At 38.2% G+C, this 20965-nt stretch overlaps 1 protein-coding gene across 1 annotated transcript in view; it reads left to right on the forward strand.

Moving 5' to 3' along the window:
* Positions 1–20965, forward strand: part of ROBO2 (roundabout guidance receptor 2) — a 476837-nt gene that overhangs the window by 407724 nt on the left and 48148 nt on the right. Inside the window, exons 16-19 of the mRNA XM_050895055.1 lie at positions 1236–1360; positions 4154–4325; positions 10311–10493; positions 19901–19943. Coding sequence (XP_050751012.1) covers positions 1236–1360; positions 4154–4325; positions 10311–10493; positions 19901–19943 — 523 coding nt within the window. The remainder of the gene's footprint in view (positions 1–1235; positions 1361–4153; positions 4326–10310; positions 10494–19900; positions 19944–20965) is intronic.

Here is a 20965-nt window from a genome sequence, read left to right on the forward strand (position 1 = left end):
CTTTATTAGTTCACACTTTCCTAGCCTCTTTCTATTAGTTTTGTTGAAGACTGGATAGATGGACTGGAATAAATGGACTAGATGGATCCTAGGACCAGTTCAGTGCAGCTGTTATCAATAATTTTTTTCCCCAGGGACTATACCTTAATATAATACACTCGACTTTGGTGACTTGGCTTGCCACTGCGGTGAAGTTTCAACACTTGCCTAGAAGTAAGGGAGGGGAGAGGGGGGACTGCAAGAAGTTTCAGGTGGCTGAGGAGGGACATATGCCACAGCCCTCTGCCATGGCAGCTATAGCTATGGTGGGAGAGCCCCCACGTGGAGATGCAGCAGATGCTCACAGAGGGGACTTTTCCGTAGCGGAGCTCCTGTGCCGCTTCCCAAACAACATGTCCTGAGCCAACAAAAGCACCCTGCTGCTGGTGTAGCTGCAAGAGGGGCTTTGGCAGCATAGCTCTGATCACTAACAGCTATGATTTTTTTCTTCACACTTCTAGCCAACATAACAGGGCTGGCAAGCAATTGTCTTGTAGATACGGCCTTGATATGCAGTGACCAGCCAAACAGCTGTGAATGGTTGAACTGAACAGGACTCTGAAGAGAAAGCAATTTGCCTAGGGAAAAGAGGACATAAATATATATCTGACCTAACTTAGCACCTCCCCTATTCACTGACATTTGATGTAAAGGCCTGAACACTTTAACCCCTTTCCACCTATGAGTTGCAAAGTGTTATGGTTAAACCTCTTAAGTTAATGTCTTCCTGGAGAACAAATAGGAAACAAAACAAGATCCTTAAATGTCTGCTGCTCACATTATTATTAGACCATGCGGGGAAAGAAGAATCAAAACACTTTTCAGGCCAAGTGAAGCAGCCTCACATTATGACTTAGTTGATATATCCATAGCTCTCCATGTATATTATGGAAAACAAATGCAAGCATGAGAATAATTCCAATACAAACTTAAGAAATGCTAAATATAAATAAATGAGGAGTGATTTGTATTGATTCTCCATTGCCACAAATTCCACATTGTCATTCAGCGCTATGCTTCTCTTCAGAAAGGCATTTTTCAAAATTGTCAGTGCCTAACAAAATGTGCATACCTAGGCCTGCAGTGAGTGTGAACTTTGTATAATGTCGGCTTGCTCTTACACTGTTTCAGCAAAATTCGTGCTCTAGCAAATGGATTAATGTCTTGCTTCTGTTTGTTCTCTCTCCGTGGTGTAGCTCCAAGTGCCCCTCCTCAGTCTGTTACTGTCCTGACAGTTGGAAACCACAACAGCACAAGCATCAGCATCTCCTGGGATCCTCCCCCTCCAGATCACCAAAATGGAGTCATCCAGGAGTATAAGGTAGAAATGATGTCTAATGGGAGGGTTGTGTGTTTAAGGAAACAGCCTGCTTGAATTATAGAACAATAGCACTGTGTATGGATTTAGATTCTGACAGCATTTACAGCTGCCCGTATAATTATATGGAGAAAGAGGACTGACTGCCTACGGATTTTTTTAAATTTTTTTTTTTTTAAGCAGTACTACTGTTACATTAAAAGAAAAAATACCATGAGCTAGATCTAGAAAAGAGCTGTAATTGCCAGCTAGTTTACAGTGCTTCCCTTTCTTGCTTTTCCCTGCTGTGGAACAAGATGAAGGAGGTTTTTTGTTAAGGGCTTCTGCACTCTCAAGACAGGCAGTGAAGTCTCTGTCTTAGAATGCCTTCAATCTGGCAGAAAAGCTGGTAGGAAAGATACCTCTTCTTCCCCCTGCAAAAATGCTAATCCTAACACTTCAAGGTCAAAGTCAAGGACTGTGGCTCTGGGAGAATACAAGACTTCTTCTGAGTACTATCTCTGTTAAGATTCACAACTTAAAGTGCTAGGTTGTTTGCTCTGAGGAGCAGGTTGAACATCACTACTATATCCAGAGTTTGTTATATGAAAGTTGCCTGCATTGGTTGTATTTTTTCAACAAAGCCTTCTTTTTTGCTAGGATGGCTCAAAGTATCCATTCCTTATATATCATCTTAAATTTTGTTGCAGTCTGTAATTCCCCAAGGTCACTTTTGCACAAGTATATTTTCACAACCTGGAAAAAGTGCAGTGTATTGTTGGGGTGGAGAAAATGATCGGGCAAGGTTCAGCATTGTCACAGGCTTGTGACCATGGAACACACTGTTTGTTAAATAACTTTGCTGTGGCTGCCTCGTATACCTAGTGTGAAATTTTTAATTGAAATAGAGCAGGGCAGCTTTCTTGACAGTCCCACAAAGGGTGGAAGTGGTGGATGCAGCTTATTTCACACAAAAATATGTAATTTTTTTTTCCCTGCTGTATATTGAGGGAACACAGTATCAAGAAGGGAGAAAGTGCTTGACTTTTAAATTAACTAATGGTTCAACCTCTTCCAGCTTATCACTTTGTCAGAGGGATGCAGTAAATGCTCACAATATTTATGTTTAGCATAGCACTTCTTTTGTTTTGCCTTTAGTCAATATCAAGATTTATTAATCCCAGTATTTTATTGATCTCATTTTCATATCAATTAATAATTATCTTTTGGCTTAATTAATCTTGATACTGACTCCAGTATAAGTCAATACTAACCATCAAGGGCTTATAGGCAAATAAGTAAAGCACACTCCTAAACCACAAAATATGTAGATATGAAACAAAGTGGGCTGATGGTTAATAAAAGCCGTGTTCCAGGTGAGTGCTCAGACCTCTAGGCTGTTTATAAAAACAGCTGGAGTCACTACCTATTACATCCCTTCTGTGTTAGATTAGGTGGCTGCCTGATTCATGAGCTGGCTACAGTGAATGTAGTGCGAAGAATCTAATACTTCCTTGAGTATAAAATGACTGCTGAGGTTTCAGAGTACATTTTCTAACAAGTTGAATGTAGATCTGTTGATTCTACTTCAAGCATCAGAGTGCCTGTCAATTCATTCGTGAATTAAATGCCTTTAATTAGAGGCATCTCATAGCTGCTGTAACCTAAGACCAGGAGAGACAAGGAGTGAAAGAATGAATGCAATAGTTTCTCACCCTAATGCATTCTGGCCTGCAGATAAGATCTACTTAAGCTTAGGAGACAAGGGTTTCTTTTGCCCTCCAAATCTTCCTCAGTGTTTCAGAGAAAAAAGATAAGGTGTGATATAACACTCACCAGGGTCAAAAATAAGGGTAAAGAGAGCATTGCTGTTGTTTAGACACATCAGTTGGTTGCTGATAGTAGTTCCACCAATAGTGCTTTCTTCTGCTATTATAATTATGTAGTGTACAGGTGGTATCTTTATGCATTGATTTTCTTGAGTGGTAGTAAATGCTTTGTTTAATAATACAGAAGCAGTATATGCAGGTAACATTAACTGAAGAAGAATCCCTAAAAGGTCTTAGTTTTGAAACTTCTTGGGCAAAGCCTATGGAAAAACGCAAGAGAGAGACATAACACTCTGAAATCGTAGACCATTCTCGTCACAAAATGCCAACTGAGATTAGAGAGTGTTCTTTCTGTTTCATTAGAGAGTAATTGAGTCAGGAACTGATATCTGGATTCCTGGGCAATGTAAGTAATCACAAAAGCAGCAGTAAAAAGTGAGTTTGTACTTATTCCATTTCAGAAATTTCACATATCCCTGTTGTGCAGTGAAAGGAAGTTGACAAGAATTTTGAAAATTGTTTCTTCTTTAGTACTTTAAGAAGTGTTTCAACCTGTGCTTATATTTTGGTGTCCTTTTGCTATTCAGTGGGAAATTAAGAATGAAAAAATGTGGACTTTTTTTAGGAAAGGTTTGGTGGTAATCATATTACTGAACAAGATTTCAATTAATGTATAACACCTCTGTTTCACTTGGATGATTCTGGTCTGTGCTTCTAAGAAGTGTAACCACAGAATTTGCACTCCATGGAGAGCCAGAGTCCAGAGAGGTATTTGCAAGCAGTCTTTGCAGATGGTTTGGTCCTGTGCTAATCTGGGATAGCTTGCTGAGCTAAATCATCCCAATTCCAGCTACTCCTGGACAGTAACATTGTTAAGAAGTCCAAAATAAGTGATTGTCTTGCAATACCTTGATATGTTATATCTATGCGTGATTGTTTATGAGTATGAAGAATTTCGTATTTTTTAACACATCAACTTTTGTCCCAGATCTGGTGCCTAGGTAATGAGACTCGATTTCATATCAACAAAACAGTAGATGCAGCCATTCGGTCTGTAGTAATAGGTGGCCTATATCCAGGTATTCAGTACCGTGTGGAAGTTGCTGCAAGCACCAGTGCAGGTGTGGGAGTAAAAAGTGAGCCACAACCCATAATAATTGGTAAGTGATTGTCTGTTTTGTTGTTTTGTTTTGCCTGTTTCGACTTTCAGAAATGCTTTCATAGATTACTTCTGGAAGTATAAAAATCCACGGAGCAAAAGATTAGATTTGAATAGAGCTAGTTAGTTAGCTTTTAACATCCCACTGCCTGCTGGCGTTGTGTCTTCTCTTTGTGCAGAGTTCTTACAGCCAATGGAGCGAAATATGTTCCCGAGACGTATGAGAAAATGCAGATTTTCTAGTGAAACAGATTTAATATATTTTTTATGAATTTACCACTTCTGCAGGTTGACAGATTTATGGAACTAACAGCTCAAGCTCCCTTTTCCTCCTGTTCAGATGACTGTAATGCTGCCTTACTCGTTGGTGCCTAAGGCACTATTTACAGTTGGTTTTCTGAACATTTGAAGTCAGTGTTTCTCAGGTATCCCAAGCAGATGCGCTTCCTCTGTCAAAGAATAAGTGGCCTCTGTCCAAATAGAGAGCAAAGGTAGGATTATCATCCCTGCCTTTGAAATGACTGTTTCTTAGTAGTGGTTTCCATGCTGAATTAATTTCCTGACCTGAAGGAAACACAGATTCTGTTTCTTCTGAAATTCTTCTCAAGTATAAAACTTAAAGGCAGGAACAATATGGGAAGGGTAAGAATAGGAGAAGTAGAAGAAGTATTACACCTTTTCTGAGTGCGTAATACGGGAATTTTGTTGCTTTTATCTGTATGATCTAATTTAGTTATTACTTAAATGGGCTTTTGTTTGTGAGTCTTTTGTTGTTATTAAATATTTTCCTTCTAGAAAATGTTGTCAACACAATGTCCCAAACATGGACAATTCTGTTATGTGTAGACCTTTAGAAAAGGCTGTCCCCTAAGCATTGCTTAAATGTTTAATGATATTCAAATTCCTTATGCATCAAAACAGAAATTGGGGTACGTCAGCTTTGAATATATTGTCACTGGAGAAGGAAATATAAGAGTGTAGGTGAAGGTAGCAAGGTTTTAGAAAAAGGCAGCCACAGAAATGCCAAAGAAAAGAGGGGAAAAAAGTTTTCTAAAACTGAAAGCAAGAAAATTATTTCTGAAAATGTAAGAAACCTGTCATCTAATAGGCCTGAATTTTGGACCTCTGTGTAAATAACTGGTGTTGTGAGACTAGTCTGTCATTGTACTTGATTTGAGCAGGACTTCTTTTTCTTATTTCACTAGGGAGTCCCATCTAGCTAGGCATTGAGCACACTGGGCTTGTTCCAGCAAAATACTTAAGTGTGTTGCATTTTAAGCACGTAAGTAGCCTTGTCTCACTTAACGTGTTGTGAGTTAAACTTGCACCAAAGTGCTGTGCTGGATGATTCCCAGAATGCTCAGCCCCACATCTGGGTACAGCCCTTCATCCTGACTTTTTCCTTATAAAAATGACTAGTATAATCAAGAGTTAAATGTGGAGAGATCTGTATTATTGCAGGAAGGAGGAAAGGGATGTTAGGATGCAAATAAAGTACGAAAGAAAGAAAAAAGTTATTTGGCATTTAGAGACTTAATTTTGCATTGTTAAACTTACAGTGATACTTATTTGTTCCTTAAATGATCCAAGAATGTCTGCTTCAACAAGTCTGCCTCGTGGCGTCTTTGCACATTTAAGAGTCCTTTACATGAAAAGTAAAGGAGAGTCTGTTCTGTTTGGGCTGTGTTTCTGTTCTCATTTCTGTTTTCCCTTTTGGGAGCCCAAAGCTGGATGTGGTTATTACTTGTATGGTCTGTATCTCCCTTTTCTTTAGGTCCCATTTTTCTATTGCTTATGAATTGCTGGCAGTTATTTCTCAGACTATAAATTTGCTTGATAAAGGTAACAATGTTTAAGTGATACCATTTCTGGAAAATTTGAGTTAGTACCACTCGATGTTTGACTGAGAATCAAGAACATAAAATAAGAAAATGATTTTTTTAAAGTAAATTTTAAAAAAAAATTGCATAGATTAAAAATGAGCTAATGAATAAACCTCAAAACATCATCATGAATGGGAAAACATTATTGAATGATTGTTTTACAATGGAGTCCTATATGGCCTGGTGCTTAGCTATACTGTTTAACAGCTTGCCAACAGAATGAACAACTGCAGAAATGCTGAATTATGGAGAGAGCAGGTCAGTGATGCAGAAGATTTAAGCCGTGTTGCGAAACAGTACGACTTTCATTGTCATGAAATACAGAGTCCAGTGTATAAAAAGAAAGATGTTATTCTTAAATATAGGATATGTTCTTCTAAGAAGAAGTTTTTTTCTGAAAATAACTGATTTTCATGGTGGATAATCAACTAATGACTTCCCAGACCAATTCTAGATAACAGACCCGTGACAATCCAGCAAGTAAAACCAGGAGAATATGGAGCAGTAGGAAGTATAATATTTCTTTAGTTAGAAATTGTGTCACTGTTACAGGAATCCTGTGTCCATACTTCAAGCAGGACGTTGAAAAATTTTGTGGAAGACTCAAAGAGAATCAAGAATAAAATTTTTATGATCACTATTGATACGCTAAAAAATTTCACTTGGAAAACCAGAAATAAAATTGGAGATAACGGCAATGTTGGTTAATGGTATAGCTATTATTTCTCTTCATCATTTGGCCTGTTCACTCTTACGTTCCATCATTGGCATAATAATACGAGGAACAGCTGCAAACTTTCACAGTAATAGGTACAATCGAATCTGATGTGTCTAATTAATTTTTGGTCCAACAAATTAGTTTTGTTCTTCATTACTCTCCAATGGGAGGAAGACATTATATTTCATTATGTTTTTGTCTTCAGGAACAATGGAGCGTTACAGGTCACACACTTCCCTTGTCTATGTTCTAATTAGTTGAACTGACAGCATTGTTACAGAAACACCTGCAGTATATGAAATAGTTCACTGGTACCTTGGATGACATATTTATTACTTCTGCTTAAGTATTATATAAAGAAATACAAAATCAATGCTGTTTGTTTCCCCAAACCCCAACAATTATACTAATTTTATCAAACGTCAGTGGGTAACATTCATCTGTATCCATTTCTTTTTCAGTCATCGAATTCACAAAGCATATGTTATTTTGACATTTAAATGAATTATTACTTTTGCAGTTGTAATTGCTAGGCACTGAAGGGTAACAGCAAACAGCCAGACTGCAAACTTTAGAAGGTAATTTGGAGACAGATTGCACCTTCCCCTAGAAGAGACGGAGAGCGTAAAGTCCACTGAAAGCTCTCCCCAGGCTCGCTGCAGTTTGCTCTCACATCCTCCATTCTCAAAAGACTGGTTTCTGACCTTAGAGAAGAAAACAGCATCTTCACACTTTTTGGAGGTTTTAGTGGGAAGCAGTTGTTTTTTTCTTGAGTCCAGGAGTATCCGCTCCCAAAGCCGGTGTCTCTGAAGCGCTTCCCTGCCCGCTCTTCTCCATGGCAGCGCCGCTGCCTCTGAAGCAGCACCGACATTACCTGTTTCCTCACTGTCCCGCTGCTTTTACCTCTTCTCCGAAGGGCACAGAAATTAACTGAAAGTTAATGGCAATTAGAGCAACATCAACTCCCATGCTGATTTCTACTAGAAAATCAATTGTGGGCCTGGAAGAGCATGCCATAGAGTGCCTCTTTCTATTAGTTTTACTCTCAGCACTTTCTCTTTCAGCACTGGGGTGCACCTATGGATTGGTTCCATGGGCAGAAACAAAGGGCAAAATCCGATAAAGGAGCCATCACTGCCTTCCTTCTTATCCTTGTCACAGGTGCTCACTGAGTTTTATTCTCACTTACTGCATCAGGACTGGAAACCACTGGGCCTTTGGCAGCAGCAAGACAAAATAGGAAAGTATGGGAAAGAACAGCTGCAGCTACCAGGCCCTGACGCTAGTAAAGCTTACAAGCATGGCTAGTATAGACTGGCACATGATACCAGTACTAGTGTACTGCCTTTCTGTACATTAACAGGCATAGTCTGTCAGCATCCTTCTGTGGGACCTATTTTATTTGCGGGAAGCCTGTTTTGTTTCTTGCACAGAACTACTGAAAGCAAGCCAAGCTCTAGCACAGTTTCAACAGTCTGTTTGCAAAAGCAGAAGGTCATCATTACTAAATATTGACATGGTGCTGAAAGAGAGAAAGCTTAATAAAATCACCGAGATCATTAACAGTGTGATAGCAATGTAATGCAGTGCATCGCATTTCTTCCTGAGTAACTCAGTCCAGCTCTGAACACAACTTAGGGCCTGAAGCTGCGTCGTGGCTGGGGCAGTGCTGGGGCAGAGCCGGTCATGGCAGAAGGGGAGCAGGCTGGGGCAGGGAAGGCACGCTCAGCCCGACGGGCCCTCTGGGAGGGATCCTCATTCGCAACTTGGCTGGTGTAAACTCTGGGTCTCCTGCAAAGAGGTGTCCGTGGAAATAAAACTGGAAGTGTCAGACTTCTCGCATCTGCTTTAGCCAATGCCCTTGTTTGTTTGCTTTAGGCTGAAGCCAGTGTGCTGACACAGGGGCTGTTCTGTTGAAAGAAGTGAGTGGTAAATTTAACCGTTGCTGAATTATAGAAGAGGAATAAGTATGTTTTCACAGCAAGGCATAATGCTACAATACTTTCAATAATTTCCTCTGAATGACCATTTCAGTGTTTTATTGCCATATTCAACTACCTTTACGTGTGTGCGATAGACTCTCCTAATAGAAAATCATAGTGTTTGCATCTTTTTTGGCTCAGTAGAGTAGCTACTCTTGCAGCTCTTCAGCGTGCATACAGGCATCTGATAATACTGCATAAACATTTCAAGGACTGAGCTATGTAAATGCCTTTACCTGAAATGATGGATAATTCTTTCACCAATTTCAAAACTGCAGATGTGGGCAGTTTATATCAAATGTACATATAATCAATATTCATATTTTTTGCAAAAAAATATGTTCCACATTTCCTAATTTTAAAACTAACCATTTTTGACACGGGAAGGTTTGCAGTAGAAAAGTGCTGGCCCTAGAACTATGTACTTTAGCATTTCCTGAATTTCCAGTCACATTTTTTTATGAGCATTTGTTTTCAAGCCAGACACCAAGCTTTTCCTTTTAGAAAAGTTCCCTTTTGGGGGGGGGGGGGGAACAATGGCAGCATCTACTGAAATTTACAGTTTTCTCATGTAATATACACAATTCAAGATCCTATATAGTAATTTTTGATTCATGTCACTTTAATTGGTATTCCATGTCATAATTATTTCTTACAGGTTGATGTTAAGAATTCTTCATGCCTATTCTAGGTGAAAAAAATAGCATCTGTTGCTGTGATTGTTTAGAGCTTACCGTTAACGATGCAATTTTCTGCTTTGTGTCAAAGCTGGTGCACTTAGGTTTTGTATGGATTGTTTTCCCCATGAAATAATTGCTGGAAAATGCATCTTTGCCCCAGTTGAAAATACGTCTATTTTATTCTTTATTTTAAATTTGGAAACTCTAGCATGCAGCAAAAACAAATGAGTTAGGTAAGAATTTTTGGCATGCTGACAACAATGAGAGAAGGAACTGTCTTTTGATGTTGTAGCATATTTTGTATTTGGATTTCTCATTGGGAAAAAGCTACTTATTGATTGCTTGATTTATTTTTTTTTTAATTGGTTTCCTACGATCCATTTTCTCATCATTGTATTCTGTCTATAATTATGTAAAAACAAACCAACAAACATGTATATTGTTAAAAAAAAGGCTCTGGACTGTCATCTGTTAGATTACTTGGGAGAGTGCTATAAAGCTGTCTTTTCAAATATATGTTTGCAAAATCGCTATGGATTATGGATTTACTTTCTGCAAACATTGGTTTTCAGGTGTGCACTGGTACTCATTAAAGCTCTCCTACTGTGGATAATTCTTTTGAGGTGCATTACTGGTTTTTTCAATTTTCATTTGCAGTACTTGGTTCCTGTTTGTATTACAGATTCCATAATAACAACGTTCTGTCAAATTTCTTTTGTGCAGGAGGTCGTAACGAAGTTGTCATCACTGAAAATAACAACAGCATAACTGAGCAAATCACTGATGTTGTCAAACAGCCTGCCTTTATAGCTGGCATCGGTGGTGCATGTTGGGTAATTCTGATGGGTTTCAGCATCTGGCTGTACTGGCGCAGAAAGAAGAGGAAGGGGCTCAGCAATTATGCTGGTAAGAACAGTAACTATTTATTACCTTCTCATCAGGTTCTGTCATGAAGAGAACAGGTGCTGTTAAACCTACTTAAAAAAGATGCTGAACTTACAGCAAAGGTGGCCTGGGTGAATTTTGTATGCTTGTTTTAAATGTGTGCTGTGAAAATGCTGGTGTATGAGAAGCTTTAAATGCATTGCTCGGTACCACATTTCATCATTATCATAAGACAGTCTTTATTTTTACATCTCCAGAACATCTAGCATAAAAAAGTACAAAGAGGATTAAGTGTACCTCTTGCTCCTTGCTCAGAAGGCACTCTGTTAGCGGTCCGGCTCCATTTATGTGCTCAAATGTGAATTAGACTAGACCCTTACAAGGAAGGTTAGAAAGAGTATTTGGTCTTCTCCTTCTTCATTCCCATGCATTTCCATGTCTTTGAAGCCATGTGCATGGGAAATGAATGGAGGTACTTAATCAGTGACTCCATACCTATAGCTGGAGGAGAAGAGAATGATGTATTAGACAGAGAAGTATGGTCAAAATTTACCTGTGGCAGAAGCCATAAAAAGTTTTGTCTTGGAGGTAGAACACCTTGGAATGCCCTCACAGTGTGATCCCTCTTGCACCAAATGTGTTGTTCCAGTTACAAATTAGCTTTTGAAAACTACATTTGGAAAAATAAATACATTTGCCAAATGAAAATATTTTCTTCCTCCCTCAACCTGTTTGTTTTGTGTATTATTCTGTGCTTCAGGATTCTTATGGATCTTTAGGAAGTCAGGTGAATTACCATAAAATGGGTCACTGAAGCCTAATTTAACACAAAAAAGCTGTTCTTCAAATATTGGGGTAGGTTCTCTTGTAGTGCTTATTAACATTTAAAAAGAGAAAACATTTCCTTTTTGAGCAAGATTTGCACAGTTGAGGACACAGGATATTTAATGTTGACATTATATCACACTAAAGTTACACTAGTACTCTTCCATTTACAAGTTATCACATGTGAACCACAGGACACAGGTTCCCTAAGTGACTGAGCATCTCCAACAACTTGCCAAAACCCAACGTTCATTCCCTGCCTGGAGCCAAATAGTCCTATGCCACCTCACCTGGGCGTTAGCCATCATCAGATTCCTCAATGTCCTGACTGGGCGCACTAAACCAGAAGGAAACTATTCTATGTTGTTTTTCAAGCCTTCCTGCTGGGTTAGTTTTCCACTGGCTTAGTGAAACAAGGCAGCCCAAGAAGAAATCAGACGAGCAGTGGAAGCAGAGGGAGGAGAGACCCTTTCAGTGGCTCTTGGACTGACTCGGTTTCTGTGGAACCTCACCTTGTGTCACCACATGGCCTTTATCATTCATAGGTTATGCTTTTTGCTGAGGTGTTTTTTTCTTTCCTTTAATAGCAATGACTTTTACTCTCTGAGAGGTGGGGTGATATTAGTTGAGAAACTAATATATATCACACACACCTACACAAGTGTTTATATGAAATATCAGTCTGGATCCCAAGATTTTTCATATTAAGAGACAGCTGTACTGTTATTCCTCTTAGGAAACAGTCCTATACATAAACTTTGGACACAAGCTACCACTAGTCCACTTTTTTTTTTAAAAGCAGAATTCTTAGCCCTGTAATGTGAGCTGGCATGTTGCGGGGGGGGGGGGGGGGGGGGAGCAGGGGGAGAGATTGTGAGCAAAGTCTTTTATACCTTAAAATGCATAGCTGTAAATAATTATAATAGTCATTATAAACAGTGTGTCTCCTGTAACTCATTCCTTCTCATGATGTTTGCTGCATCTAAGTGTGATGTGAACATTGCGTCATGACACAGAATTCCCATCATCAGAATTATGAAATAGTGTATGCTTTCAGCAAGGGATTTCAGTTTATAACAGATCATGCTTCAAAATTCATCCTAATGTTTACAATTTGGAGAACAGCATGTCCACGCAGAAAGTCTTCAAATGTGACTGTCAAAATTCACTGCTCACCTTTCCAACCATCGTTTCTCATTGGCTGCTGGCTGGTTAACGCTTTAAGCTCAACTGTTATGTCCTGCTTATGATATCCAACCACAACTGAGTAAATTCCAGAGGAAACTCGTGCCCTGCAATTAGCGCTTATTATCAGGGTGTGTAACTCACAATGTGTTTGCTTTCTTGTTTTGCAGTTCAGTCCTTCACCTTCACCCCTGCAGGTACTGTCCATTAGTCTGTCTCTTACCTCACCAACACGTCATTGCAAACATTAGCTATCTAAGTGTTTATGAACATGTGAGATATGCAGAATTAAAACCAAATACAAGGAGAAATACTTCTGCTGCCTATCTGTGATAAAAATGTAGCATTCATTCTCCTAGTGATTCCAGGGGAACATAAAATCTACCACCATTAATGTCTCTGTCATTATAATTCTGCATACTTCTTACTCATCTAACGCCTCAAACTAATGCAGTTTTGAAAGTAATTTGCAGGACAAGATGCTTGAACTAACTTAACATAAACAAGCATTAGTCATATATAACTGAATTTTGATTTTAAAACTCAAAAAGAGTATGTTGAACGTTCTTGAAGATCTAACTGGAGAAATGGAACTTTCTTCCACTTTAGCTGTTAGCTGTGTATATGTTGGCCTTGCCCTGAGGTGTTCAGATCTTCAAGCAATCTAGTGATTAACCTATGCACGCATTGCCTTTCCAGTGTTTTTGAAATTGAAGAATTTGCTTTTTTTCTGCCTACCCAATTCAAAACTGATATCCTAGTTTTCATATCTTTAATAAACATAGCATACAGTAGACCATTATCGTAAGAGTGATTAAAAATATGTGAAGAATAAATGAAGTGTGGCTGAAACAGCAGGTTGCAAACAGCTTAGTCAACATATGGATAGCCAGGAAAAATAGAGTATACAATTAATAGTAATAATTAATTCAAATAATTAGCTTCTGCTCTCATACCTAAGCTTGAGATTCAAAAACTCAAAAATAATTATAGCTCAGTGTTACAGTGTAAAAGGCTGATAAATCTCAGCATTTTCCAGCAGAATTCTGTAAGGTTTTTTGCGTGTAGCTTGGCCTCTCAGTTGCACTTACCAAAGCTGTCTCTTCTGCCCCCTCTGCCATCCATGTGATAGAGACCAGTCTTCCTACTGTGCTGCTGAACCAGTCCTCATGCTCAGCTAGCTGCCTTCTTGCTCTTGCTTGTCTTCAGCCACAGCTTGAGTGTTTAGCTTAGCAGGAAGGAGCAGATGACTGTCGAGGCAGATGAGTGAAGGTGGTGGTGTCTGCCCCAGGGGCCTGTGACATTGTGAGGGAGAAGTGTCCTCATGGAGAAGCTCTGGGGGCTCAGGAATTGCTCCTCTGGCTTCTGGGCAGGTTTGTTCAAGTTAGTGTAAGTTGTGGCACAACACATCCTACCCTAAACAGTTTACTTGCTTTTCTTTGAGGCACAACATAGGATTTTTTCCAAAATGCAATAATGCGTCTTTGCATTTGGTTCCTGTGATTATGCCACTGTCAGCTGTCCGTAACTGTGGTGAGTTTTTTCCATTGTCTTTGTAGCATACATTGGCATGACACAGGCTTGTGCTGGATCCACAGTGACAGTGCGTGATTCAATGCAGTTGATCCACATGTGCTGGGCAAATAGGATATGTCAGAGGCACTGCCAAAAATTTTGCTTTTTTAAAAATAGTTTTGACATCTCATGGACTTTATAGAACTATAACGGCACATAGCTCTATTTCCTGGCCTATAATCATTTCTGGAGGCACTGAGAACCTAAGTCATCCAGTAGTCAAGTCCAAAAAAAAAATCATTAATTAACAAAAAAAATGTTCTTATGAAAGAACATAGTCCATGTTTTTTATCTTTATACTCAGAGTTCCCTAAGAAACATTGTTAGTTCTCTAATACTTGAATTTGCCATTGGGAATATCATTTAGACAAACATATCTATGTTTGTGGAGGTTTGATGACACTCACAACTGTATGTTGTTCCCTTCAAAGTTATGATTCATAAACAGTCTGGTTTCAGATCTAAATATTTAGACAGTGGTATGTAGCTTTCAGAATCTCATCAGAGACAGCTGTCAATAAAGTTTTACTAAAGATAAATTCATCCTAATATACTCAGATTTTAGAAGGTGCACACTGTTTGTTCAGAGATCTGCTTTAAATTCTTCTTTCAGAAAGTTGCAAAATGTGCAGATTTGACTATGTAATAAAGAGAATTGAATGTATTAGTGGAACGTTCATATACTTAAGCTATTCAGACAAAACAAAAACCTATTTTTTCAGTTATTTCTGATGTAAAGGTTTTTTGTTTTATTTTCAGTTGTATTTGCATATGTGTAGAACTTAAAACACTAAAAATAGTTGTTTAAAAGTCTGGATTCTGCAGTTATATAATTACTTGCTAAAAATGTTCTTTTGGGTCATTTTCAGATTATGGATCATTCACTGGGGCTCTTTGTTATTTGTATTCTGCTATTAGGCTCCTAAGAGGTATAATTTCTGCTGTGTGACTAAATTACTGTAACACTCTGTATAGGAGAAGAGCAAACAGCAAATGTCACACAATTGGTAAAGATTTGTGCCAGAGAAGAATAATTGATTGCGTTAAATTCATAAGCTTTCTGTCGTTGTGAACATTTTCATAAGCGCTGATCGATTGCTCAGATGGTAACAAATGAAGTGACATTGAAAATCATAGCTAAATCTTTTTACTTATTTTCAGTTGAACTGACTCCAGTAGTTACTGAGCCACAATTCTGTACATCACGATTCCTCCACTTCCCTTTCCCCCATCATGACTCACCAGGCATTGATTCTCAGTAATATCAGTACTACAAAACATATGATTTTTGACTATGTTAGATTACTACTGGTAAGTAGTAGTGTCATCATCTGCAGCCGTACAAGAAGTATACATTTTCAGGACCAGGGCATACTATCAGCAAAACCGAATCTGGCACAGAGACACTAAATACAAATGTTACCCCTTTTCAGTTGTCTGTTCTGTGATATAAAGGATGGATTGGTCTTAATTTTGTGAGTTTCTGTAAAAGCTAAAGTGCTGCTGCACTGGTTTTTTTGTATTTTTATGGTTACCCTTTACTCGGATTGCCTGGATATAAACACGTACTGTGAGTTTCTACATGATACAAGAAAAGATAGATGGCACAAAAGAGATATCTGACCACTTCTCATATAATAGATGAATTGCCATTCCCATATTACAATGACAGAACAGAATTAGTTTATTTTGTACTGGAAGTTGCAATTCTTTTTTCACATTTTGGTATAAGGACTTATACAACAAAGGCATGGAATCCATTTGTAGAAATAAGAGAAATTTCATTTATCTGCTTATCTTTCCTGTGCCCTCAAACTCATTGTTGTGCCAGTACCCACTCACTTGAATACTCAGGTGTTTTCAAGTGTCTAGGCCATCAGTCATGCAAAGAAAGTAAATATGTATTTTCACTTATGAGTAGGTAAGCTTATTTGGTGACTAGTGCTCCTTGAGATTAAAGATTTCATGAAATTGAGTAAACAAAAATAAAGTAAAAATAGGTAGACAATTATGGAATGCTACACTTTTTATGCACAACTCCTGAAACTGTTAAATGGGGATAAACTATTTGACAGAATCATCCAAAGGTAGACAGAAGATTTGATGGAATTTTTATATGCTGATTATCTGTTCTGAGTTAATGCTTATTAAAAGAGGATTAATCTACATTCATATTTGAGGAACAGCTTATCAGAAAAAGGAATGAGACTTGGCTGGCAACATTAAAGTTTTCATTTGTGGTAGGAAAATGTGGCCTACTAGAGATAGGCATACAGAAAGCTTTCATAAAGCTTTCTTGCCTCAGAATGTCAACTTATTATACATTCATATTTTTCCAGTTCTAGCAGGCGTGAAGATTAAGTTTAACCTTGTCAGATAATATTAGTACATGGTTTGGGTACCTCCTTATATATTTAATAAAAAGCATGTGAAAAGCTCCTTAACATATGCTGTTCTTCATACAAATATATACAATATAATTTCCTTAAATACTTATGCATTTAAAATGCACTTTGGATTATATTTCTGCATTTTTACAGTCCTTGAAGTATAAGCTGGTGGGGATTCCTTCAAAATCTCTCTATGCAGAGGTTATTTTTTCATCTTCTTTTGAAAACCAATCTTATCCCTGCAGGTCTTCAGCCTTTCTAAGAACATATATCAGATGCAAAGAGTGCTGAAAGAGCTTTTTTGCTTCCTCAGTGATAAAAAGCAAGGGAGATGGGTGGGTCAGCGATAGGGACATCCTTCCCTTCCTCCTCTTACATTGCCCCTTGAAATTACTCTGCTTCTTTTTGAAGTGGAGACAGGGTGAATAAAGCCAGCTGTCTGTGTGTTTTATTTTTACAGTGACATCTACAAGCCTGCATTGCATTAAGTATGCTCCTATTCAGGCATTTAGACTTGTTTTGTAATTGCAGAAATCAAACTGCAGGCAAAAATGCTGACAAAATGTACGGCAGGAATGATAAACATAGTGCTTGTGCTGGCAGCCTGACCATATCTTCTGTTGTTAGCTGTCTTTCCTTTCACAATATTGACGCTAAAAGAAAGGCACCTTCTCTATCCAGCCTCAGGTAGCCCATTTATGGATGGCATCAGGAATATGATTTTTTTTCTGTAACATCCTGATGACATGTCCACACTTCAAGAGGAATTTTGGCTAGCTTAGTTGATATTCCAGAGCCTTTTCCACCCAGAATAGTGACTAAAATACTTTCTTGTTTATTTTCTCATGAAGATTATAACCATCCATGCGTTGGTATACAGGGTGGAAGGTAAATGAAAGAACCTGTATTCCTTCCAAGTTCCATACACATCACATAAGCCAGGCACAGTCTTCCCCAGAAAAGACAATGTCACTGCAAGGCAAGTTCTTTTTTTAATAAACTAAGCTGAACCTTTCTTCTAAAATCAGTGTTTATATTGGGAGGGTGTAAGTTTATTTAATGTAGGAAAAAAACAGGAAACAGTTACTACCACCAGGATGCACAGATAGAAGAAAAAAGAGTAAATGCTGTGATACCTTTCTCTTCTCAACAAGCTCATATGCTGCAGCCAATCTGCAGCAATTATGGCTCTAGTGAAGGGGTTTTGATGTTATGCCTTCTTGATATGTTTCTCACAGCGTGCCTTGGGGTTTTTTCCATACCTCACTACACGGAAAATAAAATGTGTCTGGCAAACATTGCTGCAATCTCCTATTAGCTCCCCCATTTTAGCTTTGTTTTATAAAGTTACATAAGGGATATAAATATTTTGAAGACCACAAGTATTGATTTTTTTTTTCCATATGACATGCATAGTTAAAATCTCAGACACCTGTATGTGCTGTACAAGTAGTGACAATATTACTTTAAAATTATTTCTGGTAGATGATATCTAAGAGCATTAATCCCAAGAAGTTTTCAGAAAATATGTTTTACTGGAATTCCCTTAAATCTGTAAACTTTATTTATAAGGGTTGTTACCAAATACGCCTTTGTTTCTCATTTTCCTTATTTCTTGTCACTTTGACAAATGCAGAAAGTTGGAGAAATGGAGTATTAAATTTGAAGGGGAGGAGGAGAAAGGAAACAGCATCTAATGTACTTTTGACCAACATGCTTTGAAACATAGCCAGGCAGTACCCACCTCTTTCTTTGCATATTCACACATGATATCCACAGCACTTCAGATTATTCACTTTTAAGCAATGAGTGATACAGTCATTTGACAGAATGACAGAATCACGACGTTAGAAACAACATGAATGAAAGTAGCATTGGCTCTAAAATTAATTAGCTGCAATGTGTTACCATGTCTTGCTTTTCAAAGCAGACTTTTATTTAATATTTCCTATACTTGCATTTTGATTTTCTTTTCATTAATTGGTTTGATTACATCCTTTCAAAATTCAGCTATTAACCATTTTGATGTGACATATGACTGCAGTGATTTTCTGATATTGATATTAGTCTGTTCTGCAGTGAAGAGTAATTAATCACCCTACCCAAGCACTCTTCCAGCAGGGCTTCCAGACGGGCCAGTTTTGTCCCCGCTGCTGAATGTAGACTTTGAAATTATCCTAGGAGTTAATAAAGTGACAAGGATTCTATGAGGTATCAGAAGTATTTTCCCAGTGGATTTATGTCATTGTTAATTTTTTTAATGATCACAGCATTTATATTGGGTGTAGTGATTTTGTCTGATTAGAATGGTCTATAATAGAAAGCCTAAACTTGAATTAGTGTAGTTTGGACTAATATTTGGAAAATATTGCAAATACTCTCGGAGCTATAATTTAATGATAGGAATGTCTGTCTTACAAAGGTAAATAGTATTTCCAAACCAAGGCCTATTTTAAATTAAACTGGCCACAGACTCTTCCATTCCTCTCTGAAATTCGAACCCTCATCTTGTCAGGGGCCTATAAGGATGCAGGTGTCCAGGACATTGATATAATTTAATAGTCTGCCTTATCTATGCCTGACAATAAATAATGGGATATTGCCACTGAGAACCAGAGTAGTCTGTTGGCCTTGATTCAAAATATTTGCCAGTGCTTCAAAAAGGAGAATCAAATGTTGTCAATTAGCATCTCACCAGTAATGTGGGTTTACCTATATTGCCCTGAAATGTAATCCTGTTAATAGGATAGATAAGGGATAGGCTGTTTTTTGTCAAACACCCATGAATGGAGCCATAAAAACAATTGTCTCCCTCTGCATATGTCCTTGGCATCCCCCATGGCAAGACACTTTTTCTTCCCAGTGATAATGGCATGTATGCATTTATGTGTGGGTGCTGGTTCTTATACTGTACTTCTAATGGAAGCGGTGCAGCTGTATGCTTTTTTTCACCCCTTCAGCTCTAATAGAGCTGCCACCTCTTTGTATTTGTCCTGGGAAATGGCATATTTGTGTGGTGACATTATATTACTGCATTACGACATGATGTTATTAACTCACTGGTGCAATGTCATTATGTACTGAAGCAAAAGCATGCCAAGGAAACAATTTCATCACATGGCTCAGTCTTGCAACGCAAAGTCATATGAAGGGGCCTGTGGTTTAAATTCAGGCCTTTTGCCCAGCTTTGCCTTGCAAGCCACAGAGCAAATTGATGTTAATCAATAATGTGCAGTGAAATCCTAAACAAATTGTAACCCTAATGTGTTTGATCCTTTTCTTATCATTTCTGTACTTTATTATGTGATGATGCCAAGGGGCCTCTGATCTCGGACACTGAGCAGTTTGAATTGTTACTTTCAATTATCACTAATTGATTTTTCCCTGTCTTATATGTGTGTGTGTGTGTGTGTGTATGTTTCTTTGTTTTGTTTTTTTTCAACCAAAACGCAGTCACTTTCCAAAGAGGAGATGGAGGACTAATGAGCAATGGAAGGTATGTTTCTTTGCATAGAGGTCTTTCCATTGTATTTATTTTTAAAATTAAGGATCTGAAACATGCTATAGGTGATGCACTTGGGTAATAACTGATCATTGGGAAGACTGACAACACTAGGAGGAGTTAAGTAGCTTACCACAAGGTTTAATGACCTATCTGTTGTGTACTTTGGAGGAATCAAGCCCAGATGTTTCATATCTCCCAGATGCCCTGGAAGAAATGAGTAGTAAATATCACAAGGAATGTGTTCATTTGTTACCAGGATGTTTATTGCATTAATTAGACATTAGCAAATGAAGTTGCTGTTGTTTAAGACTCCTTATTGGCTCCCCCTAAATTGCTGTGAGTGAACAATTACACTTAATCGATCACGAAATAAATGATTCATGGATGATGAATAGGCTGTAGATTGATAGGACTGGATTCCACAACTTTGGCTACTCAATTGAAATTGATAAAAGCTGATAACGGGCCCATATATCCTCATCTATTTTCCCTTTGCCAATATGGAGATTGTAATTAGGCCCTGGTAATAACTTCCAATCTCTCATTTAATCAATATTTTAGCAAAAAGAGATTAGGCCTAATGAGAGCGAGTAGATGTGGCAAGAAAGCGGCTGGGTCTTCTTATTGCCGTTTCCATAGAAACCGATGTTTCTCTTAGGGATTGTACCAGGCGGGGGTCTATAACGTACAATGATCAGAGATGTTGCTCCAACTTCATGAGTGCATTAATAACCTAGAAAAGCTGCAGAACTGTGGATGGTTTTTTGGTTTTGTTTGGGGGAGGGGGGTGTCTGCAAGAAATGATTTGTTTTCCCTGTTAAATACAAATACAATCCACCTGTCTTGCTAAATTTCTAGCTGTTTATCCTGGGGTCAGAGAGACACGGTGCCTTATGGCCCGAGTGTACCTTCTCTTTCAGCATACTCGCTGTTTAATACTGCTCTCAAAGCTGGGAATTACAGGGGTATAAAAGCCATGCAGTAGTGGCAGATAAAGATAGCTGTGGACTTTC

The sequence above is a fragment of the Gymnogyps californianus genome, chromosome 1 (genome assembly GCF_018139145.2).
Source record: "Gymnogyps californianus isolate 813 chromosome 1, ASM1813914v2, whole genome shotgun sequence".
Lineage (NCBI taxonomy): Eukaryota > Metazoa > Chordata > Aves > Accipitriformes > Cathartidae > Gymnogyps > Gymnogyps californianus.